General features: G+C 39.5%; 2 protein-coding genes across 2 annotated transcripts in view; both read right to left on the reverse strand.

The window, feature by feature from the left end:
* LOC116016495 overlaps positions 1–1010 on the reverse strand; it is a 6368-nt gene extending 5358 nt beyond the window's left edge. Inside the window, exon 1 of the mRNA XM_031256787.1 lies at positions 657–1010. Coding sequence (XP_031112647.1) covers positions 657–853 — 197 coding nt within the window. The 5' untranslated portion in view covers positions 854–1010. The remainder of the gene's footprint in view (positions 1–656) is intronic.
* Positions 1011–2105: 1095 nt separating this feature from the next.
* On the reverse strand, positions 2106–8241 carry LOC116016597 (auxin response factor 4-like). The gene is made up of 12 exons (XM_031256934.1): positions 7315–8241; positions 6841–6897; positions 6404–6601; positions 6217–6301; positions 5995–6085; positions 5672–5836; positions 4937–5056; positions 4779–4854; positions 4301–4463; positions 3441–4168; positions 3162–3352; positions 2106–2613 (listed from the first exon to the last, which is right to left on the reverse strand). The coding sequence occupies exons 1-12, from the start codon at positions 7708–7710 to the stop codon at positions 2421–2423; spliced, it is 2463 nt and encodes an 820-aa protein (XP_031112794.1). The 5' UTR covers positions 7711–8241; the 3' UTR covers positions 2106–2420.
* Between the last annotated feature and the right edge of the window lie 516 nt (positions 8242–8757).

The following is an 8757-nucleotide window of genomic DNA, read 5'->3' on the forward strand; positions in this document are numbered from 1 at the left end:
GGGGGGGGGGGGGGGGGGGGGGGGGGGGGGGGCGAGATCATGTAATCACATAAATTAGATTTTTGTCCATATTTAATCATAGTGCATTTAAGAGTGCAACTATAAATGTGACATTGCAGCAAGCTAGTTGAGCAGAACTATAGCAAAATCATTTCCAGTAACGATGTATAGAACACCTTTTACATATTGAAATTGTAAATATAATACTAACACTTTCACCATAAAAATGCATTACTGATCATTTATAGTTCCCCGACTTTCCCCTCCCTATCTAACTCAAACAGGAATCAAAATCTCCATACTCCCAATTCCAAATCTATTGAGTGATGTTGAAAGACAATACTACAAACAAAGCATTCCCAGAACAAGCTCCAGTTCACAATACACCCCTGATGGAACTGTATTTCTGTAATTCAACATAATAAATGCTCCAAAAGATTGCACAAGTCATAAGAAATAAATAAATAAATGAATAAACAAGAAATTTTCCCATAAAAGCTAAACAGCAAACTTACACACTCCTAAATTGCTACAAAACCCTAATTTAGCGAACTAAGGCACAACAAAAGAGGCAACAGCACATACAACACACATGAACAAATAATATTTGGGAGAATGAGAGACACGAACACATTGCACCTCGCGCTGGAGCATACCTAGAGATTACGCTCAGGAGGGCAAAGGCGGAGGCGGAGGAGAGCGATAGGAGGACTAGGAAGGTGGACTTGGAGGGGCGGAGGCTATTGGAGGTTAATGCGGCGGAGAGAGCCGGGTTTTGATACACCGTGAACTTCGAGGGCTTAGGTGGCGCCGAGCTCTGCTCTCTTCCTCCTCCTCCACCTCCACCTTCCATTCCTTAGTCGATAGCTTCACTTGCACAATTGAACGCTGAAAAATGGAAGCCTATCGCACAATCGCCATTAATGAGAATGCTATTCGCTTCGGAGGAGTTCGCTTCTACAGCTTTCAGGCTTATGACTCACCAAAGGAAGAAGAAAAAGATGTTTCCAAAAAAAAAAAAAGGAAGAAGAAAAAGAGGGAAAATGTGTTTTTCTTTAGTTCCCCAAATCTTTTAGATAATATCACTGAACCCCTTGTAGTTTGAGATTAATAACAATTTCCCCCCTAAACTTATTTTATATGCAATTTACTCCTAATTCAAAGTTCGAGTTTAAGGTCTTCCTCAATAGTGGAGATTTTGATGAGTTTTTGTAGGTGCGATTAGTAAAGAGAAAATGAGAGTGGAAGAAAAAAGTTAAAAGAATAAATAAAACAAAACAAAACAATTGAAAAAAAAAACTAAAATAAAAAAGTAATTACGCGCCCAGGCGGGCATGAGATTTGCGTCTCACGCACGTGAGGGGCAAATCTTCTCCCATAGTGGGTCCGGCCCTTACCTGCCAAAATCCCAAAATTTGCCGGAGAAAAATACCCCCAAAATCCATCATTTCACATTTGTAAAAAACTCATCTTAAAATTTTACTATTCCAAAATTCCTCCAAAAACTTACAAATGGGGATGCCCTAATAGAATTAACCGATTAAATCAAAATCATTAAGAAAAAGAACATCCAAACAAACAAAACTCACTACTTTGCAAACACACCCTCCTCGATCACTTGATATCCACATCGTCATCGACTAAGAAAAGTTTTGTCCTTATTAAAGCATGATCAAACATTCAAACTCCTATAAATATTTTTTTTTTCTTTTGTTAAATGTTATGTTAAGTAATGGGATCGAGTAATTTGAACTAAATAATGAATTTGTGAAAAATAGAATACACATTATGCATATTAGTAAAATTTATGTTTTAGTTGATTCGGTGAATTTTTTAAAGAAATTTATTAATAACTAAAATTTTAAAAGATGTAATATCAATCGCTTTTTTGAGTGATGAGAAAAACCTACCATCATTGTATACGAAGAAAAACCTCTTCATCTTATGACCCTAGTGACAAAAGACTACAATGAAGTAAACCAGTCTAAGTTACACATAACTGTCCCGCTCAAACCCAGAAGCCTAAAAGGCCAATCACTTCTTATTTAGTAGGAAAACACTCAAATGCAACCCTTCAAAAGCAACATACATAAAGAAACCCTGACTACTGAAAAAAAAACTGCATTATACGAAATTTTGACATTAGCAGACTAATCACTTCTGCAGATTAAAGAGTGCAAGCTTAACAACAACAACAAAAGCTTTCTAGTTCTAGAGATGAAGGCCTAGAAAAGGCCAAGAAGACATTCCCATTGTTAGGAATCATTAGTACAAACTCAGGTTATGCTGTCATAAAAAGTCTCCTCCTACTTGCATACTTATCATGTGGAGTGAGCAAATTATTGAGCATAATTTCAGGATAGAAACTAAGTTAAAGCATCATAGCATTACACGGGAATTAACGACATAAAATAGCTTCTTCAGATCTTGCTCACTGTTGGAGAAGAATTGGGGTTGGGGAGGCCGACTGAGGAGGACTTTGATGCATCCGTTGTGACTGGCGGTGCCTCCTCTAGACAACTTTGTGTGTCGTCGCTTATCCCACCTATGCTCATTTTATCCACCTCTTCCTGCGTGTATATGTGGATCTTCGAGACGACTTCACAGAACTCGCTGCATCATTCCATCAGGGCAACCGAATCAATTCAATCATTATATTGGGAAGAAACATAGAAGAATGAATGTATTGAAATATGTTCTCGAGGACATAGGACATAATTCTAGCATCCATGTATAAAATGATTCATCTTCCCTAGTGTATGAAAATGGAATTAGAGAATTAGAGCTACCACACACTAGGCTAAATATATTTGCTCGTTGGGGGAAACACCAGCCAAGTTAGTCAGGTTGTTGACATGGTAACCACAACGCTACAAGTTCGACTCTAGCGGGAGTGGCCTATTAGCCTTCTTAATTTGAGTCAGTCAACTATAGACAACCTAAGCTGATTTACCTCCATGTAGTCCTTTGTCGGCTAGGGTCACAAGGCAGGATTTACCCAGTGGGCACTCACTCAGGAGTAGTGGCTATGGTTTCCCTCGTCACTCAAAAAACATATATTTGCTTGATAGTAGTCGGATACTTTTAGATAGCCTAATGAAATTTGGAAGGCATAAGAATGAAGTGCTCATTTCATGGAGGGGGAGCGGGGAGGGACTTACTGCCATGGATCGTCCCCAACGACCATCATGTCATTCTCACTGTCGGTGTACAAGATTCTCCATCCTTTGTTAGGATCACGCAGCAGGCCTTCCATTCCAAAGAGCTTCTCCAACTCGATGAGCAGGTCTTCATAGCCGTTGAGTCTCGAGAGATCAATAGCCCTTCCAACCAAGCTACCTTGTTTGTGAACCTTCACGAACGTGCCAGATATCAAATACAGAGTTTGAAGTAAACAACATAATTAACGTAATGCTCCATCTGTCATTACTGAAGTTTACCTTAGTACAGCTCCTCTTACTAGAACCTTGAGAGCTCACAGTGGAGGGCTCTTTGGTCAACGAGAAGCCAAATAGCTTACAGGGTCCACCTGTTCTGCTCAAAGGGTCACTCTTCTCGTCCTTGAAAAGGGTCTCAGGAGTTGCCAATTTGGAAGGCTTCTCGAGGGGGATCTGCTCACTGGTGAAATTTTGTATTGTACCCTCTTCCCTTCTTTTCCCGTTTTGGATGGATATCGGCTTCAATACATGATTTTCTCTAGGATAATCATTCATGTGTGGAAACATCACCGGATTCTGGCCAGCTCGATAGATCCCATTATAAGGTAAAAAACTATTATTCCTCATCCCTTGAGAATCAAGATGATAGAAATTGTTTTTAGGGCTCTGATATGCTTGGAAAACATTGCAACCCTGTTCAGGTTTAGCCCAGGAACCGAATTTCATGTCTTTTTTCCCGGCTAGGGATCTCAAAGAGCAAATTTCTTGACCTTGCAAGACCTTTGGAAACCTATTAGATTCCAAAAAGCCTGTGTACATGGCTGGAGGCTGAGTTTGGAAAAGTTCACCGAGTTTTCTCTTTTCAATACCAGCTGGCATAAAATCCCGACGAGGCACAGTTTGCTGTTCAAACTCCGGGTGGCAGTTAATCTTTCCATAGAGAGGCGATATTAAACCTATGTTTTCTTGACCTTGCAAGACCTTAGAGGATCTTACAGACTCCTCCATGTCTGAAAATCACATTTTTAGAAGTTAAAAAACAAAAAAAAACAAAAATTATTTCCAGTGGAATTACTTGACGAAAATGAAAATTTTCCGGGTTATTAACAAACAAAAAAAAAAAAAAAACAGTAGACCAATACCAGAAAAATGGCTTTCATGAGGCAGTGCAGGTTGACTGGCCCGCAGTTTCTTCATTCGTGGAGAAGACTGGATGTTCAGTGGCGGTAATGAAACCGAAGAATCAATATCCCATGGAGAAACCCGTTCTTGATGATTACTCATGACATCATCATCCCATCTAACCTGTAACGTTTTATGGAGACACTTGTATCAAGAAGAAAATAAAGCGACTGCAACACGAAATACATTTGACAGCATTATACGTAAATTCTCCAATCTCCAACTGTGGCATAAAAAAACGTTCAATTTTAAGTCTCGATACAATCTCTCCTCAATAGGGCATACACTCGGTTTCATGGTTAAAACTTTCAATAGGGCATACACTCGGTTTCATGGTTAAAACTTTCAATAGGGCATATACTCGGTTTCATTTGGATCATAGGATAGTCGAATACAAGTATGATTAAGAAGCATGATTATATGGAAAAATCAATATACCATCAAGCATCTCCACTTTGAACCGGGCCATCTATAGGGATCCATGTCGCTTATTCCGGTCACAATACCGCTGAACCTGTAGTAAACATAAGAATTGCTTCTCTATATCAAAACTCTTCAATGGCAATAATATGTGATTATATTTACTGAGAAACTACCTTCGTTCGGGAGAATCATCATAGTCGTATCTCATTTTAAATCTTGTTCCAACAGGGATTCGGTTATTGATGCTCTTCACGTATTTTTGGTAGGGTACAATGAAATCAGCATGGCTTGCCCTGCATTGATTAGAATCTGATTTGAAAAACCATCTATGCAGACACGTTTCAAAGAACCATCTTGATGAGATTTGGTAGTAAAAGAATGCTTTAACCGCCTTCACACGCAGCATAATAATTTCATGTGAGACATAACAAATATCTCCACAGAGAAGGGAGGCTATAACTTGCAAGATAAAATATGAAAGGAAAAACTAGTACAAGACTTTCTTTTCGTTGAGCTAAGAATAATTATCTAGACCCTTTGATTTACACTACCCGAAGGTGCTCTTTCTCTCTCCCTGGGTGAAACCACCTTGTGACCCTAACCAGTAAAAGGACCACAAAGAGGTAAACCAGCTTAGGTTGCCCTGACCGGCTCAAACCAAGGAGGCCAATAGACAGGTCCCAAGGGGAGTCGAACTTGAAATCTTGTGGTTACCAATCCAATTGTCCGACTAACTTGTCTGGGTTACCACAATCACAAAATCACAAACTCACTATTGCAGTAAAATTTGATTGACAATTACAGTGTTATCACAGAAAACTGCAACAATGGTGTAAAAATGTTCAAGAGACGCGTTAATCAAGTTATAACAAATACATAGGAAATAGAGACAATTGTCTGCATAGTACCTCAGGCTATAGAAGACATGGAATGTGCTCTTGCAAGAAACAGCATTTGTCACGGCAGAAAGAACACTGGAATAAGAACTCTGATTCTTAATGATTGATTCAGGCAATCCATTTCTTGGTCGAGCAGCTCTTCTTATTCCGAGTCTAAGATCTCCACCTTCTCCCCTGGAAAAACCATCTTCTAATTAACTTATATTTATTCAAATAACTCGGTACAAACATACTCACATGCCAGTTGCCAAAATATATCAAAACCATTATAGATTAGCCCATTCGATCAAAACCACCAATATTAGGTTGGCTTTTAAGAACAAGATTTGTACCTTAAAAACAGAACCGCATCCCCTGACACCAGACCCTTTTGACTCACGAAGATGCTCCACCCGGTGGTGAGCAAATGTCGCCTTGGCTGGCCTGCAAAGGGGCATTACACCATTAAAATTCCGAAACTCAATAGCATTCAACGCGGTCTAATAAAATAAGCATATTAAATAAATCTTCCAATTTCCATATCGAAGAATATTCCAAGTTTTCAATCTAATAACCTCTATAGATGTGTCGGAATTTCCACTCCACTCCATGCAGGTCCTTAGCAACGAGTTCCTGAGAGGGTCTTTGCTCTTTGTAATCCTACAATTCACACCAAAGTAACAGTTTCGTAAGAAATTTCACTCTTTCCTAGTACTAGAACGAACACAAGTCACCGATGAAAGTCCAAAACAGAAACCGCACCAATGGTGGGAAACAATCTTCAGCAGCTCGGCGAGGAACTGAAAAGCCTCCATGGGTACTGGTGTCAGAAGCAGTAAGGGTTTTGCAGAACATATGAGAGGTCGATTTTACGGGGGCAGCCCCACCACCACCACCACCACCGTCCTCATCTATCCCCAAATCTTCATGCTCTTTGCCCTCCAAATTCATACCTACTGGCTGTATAGATTGCCAACACAGTCATATCCCAAACTAACTACTCCAATTTTCAAACAGTCGAAAGAATTCACAGAAAACTTTCAAAAAACTCCATGAAATAGAAAACCAACCACTTCCTCTCCAAAACTAATCACAAGCACATAATAATATATAAAATACTAAAAAGTAAAACTTTACAGAATTAATTCAACAACTTGAGACTGCTAAGAAAGTAGGAATCAACATTAAGACAGCCATACCTCTGGTATAGGCAAAAGTGTCAGCTTTGTATAGACTTCATCATTTTCCTTATTAGCCTGCAATTCAAGAATCAACACATCAAATCCCCAATTTTTTTTAGATGACGAGGAAAACCCACAACCCTTTCGAGTGTGAGTAAACCCCTCACCCCGCCTTGTGAACCTAACAAAGGATCACAAGGAAAGTAAACCAGCCTAGATTATGCATAGTAGATAGGAAGTAAAATCCCCAATTTTTTTTGGACGACGAGGGAAACCCACAACCCTTTCGAGTGTGAGTAATCCCACCCCGCCTTGTGAACCTAACAAAGGACCGCAAGGAAAGTAAACCAGCCTAGATTACGCACAGCAGAAAGCAAGTAAAATCCCCAATTTTAGGAGCAAGTAAAAACACTCAACAAAAGGAAACCAAAGCCCAAAGGCAAGCAAAATGGACTAATTTAAAGAAAAGGGTATAAAAGCAGAAAGGCTTACAAGAAGCTGAACATCCTGAACTGAGCAGAAGATCTGGGGGTGAAGGGCAAGGGTGGGAAGGTCCATCTCAAAGCTGGGAGGAAAGGGGGAGGCAGAAGTAGCAGCCTGCTCCAAATGGCCTTGTGGGAAATAGACAACCACATTCCCTTTCTTGGGCAGGGAGGTGAGAGGGCCAGCGCAGGCATGCCAGAGCTCCATGTAGATTGAAGATGGTGGAGCTGAGGAAGAAGAAGAGGCATTTGAGGAAGAGCATGATGAAGAAGTGGAAGTGGAGAGACAGCAATAGGCACACCCACCACCACCCCCCTTTTCACACTCCCCATTACAAAATGATGCATTATTCTTCTGCTTCTTCTCCACCCCCCCACTCACTGCATGGTTCAGATCAATTTCCATGAAAAACCCCCCCAGTTGAGGTCTGCTATTCTTATCAGTATATCATCATAAAATTCTCCAGAGGTCAAAACCAAAAACAAAAACACAACAAAGCCTGGAAAACACTTGAAAGTGGGGGGTGGGAGGAAGAGCTTAGAGCAATCAAGTGGGTATTGAAGGAGGGAGTTGCCACAAAGTTAGAAAATTGGAAATGAAGTCAAATCGTATACATATATAAATATATAAAGATAGAGTCTTTAAAGCAAGAACAGGAGATTAAGAGGGGAATTGAATACTAGAATACTTCTCCCAAGTATTAAAAAAAAAAAAAAACATCAAGAACTTGTAGTCACGGTATTGCTAGACGGATGAGGAAAGCCAAAGAAAGGGGTATATGTGCGTGTATATATATATATACACACATAAAACAGGGAATTCAAAGCATGATTCCCCTCCCCCATTTTTAGTTCTGAGAAGGGGGAGCAGATGAAACAGGAGACGTAGACAATTGCTAAGGAAGCACAGAAGCTAAAGGCAAAAGAAAAGGCTTAAATGTGCTTCTGCCCTTTTCAACTTTTTTTAATATATATATATATATATATATATAATTTTTTTTTTTTTTTGGGGATGTTTCTGTGTGTGATGTGTCTGTGAGAGAGAGAGAGAGACCAACAGTGTGGTAAGTGGAGGGGACAAGTTAGGACAGTACAGAACCCACATAACTTAATCCATCCTTCCTCTTTTTGCTTTGCATTAGCTTTTCCACCCTTTATTTCACAAAAATGAAAAAAACATATCTGCACAGACATCTATACATTTTACCATTTGCACATATCTACATTAATAATGTTTGTATCGGTGGTGGTTGTAGATTACAGTTGCAGACTTGTTCCCTCCCAACAATAACATTAAAAAAACTACAGTACAAGCTTTGGTTACTTTTGAGACAAACACAACTAAGTTTGTCAAGTTATTGACTTGATAACAATAAAGTTATAAGTTCTACTCCGATTTATTGATCTTCTTAATTTATAAATAACCTAAGTTTATCTCCTGTGACTGCCATTA

This window comes from Ipomoea triloba, chromosome 4 (assembly GCF_003576645.1).
Source record: "Ipomoea triloba cultivar NCNSP0323 chromosome 4, ASM357664v1".
In the NCBI taxonomy this organism is placed as follows: Eukaryota; Viridiplantae; Streptophyta; class Magnoliopsida; order Solanales; family Convolvulaceae; genus Ipomoea; species Ipomoea triloba.

Bases quoted from the DNA above. Each gene is read 5' to 3' on its own strand.
- LOC116016597 (XM_031256934.1), bottom strand. From the start codon at position 7,710: ATGGAAATTGATCTGAACCATGCAGTGAGTGGGGGGGTGGAGAAGAAG. The intron at 6,898-7,314 runs GTAAGCCTTTCT...CTTGAATTGCAG, and splicing joins TTCAGGATGTTCAGCTTCTT to GCTAATAAGGAAAATGATGA. The intron at 4,169-4,300 runs GTATTGGTCTAC...TGTGATTTTCAG, and splicing joins TCATGAAAGCCATTTTTCTG to ACATGGAGGAGTCTGTAAGA.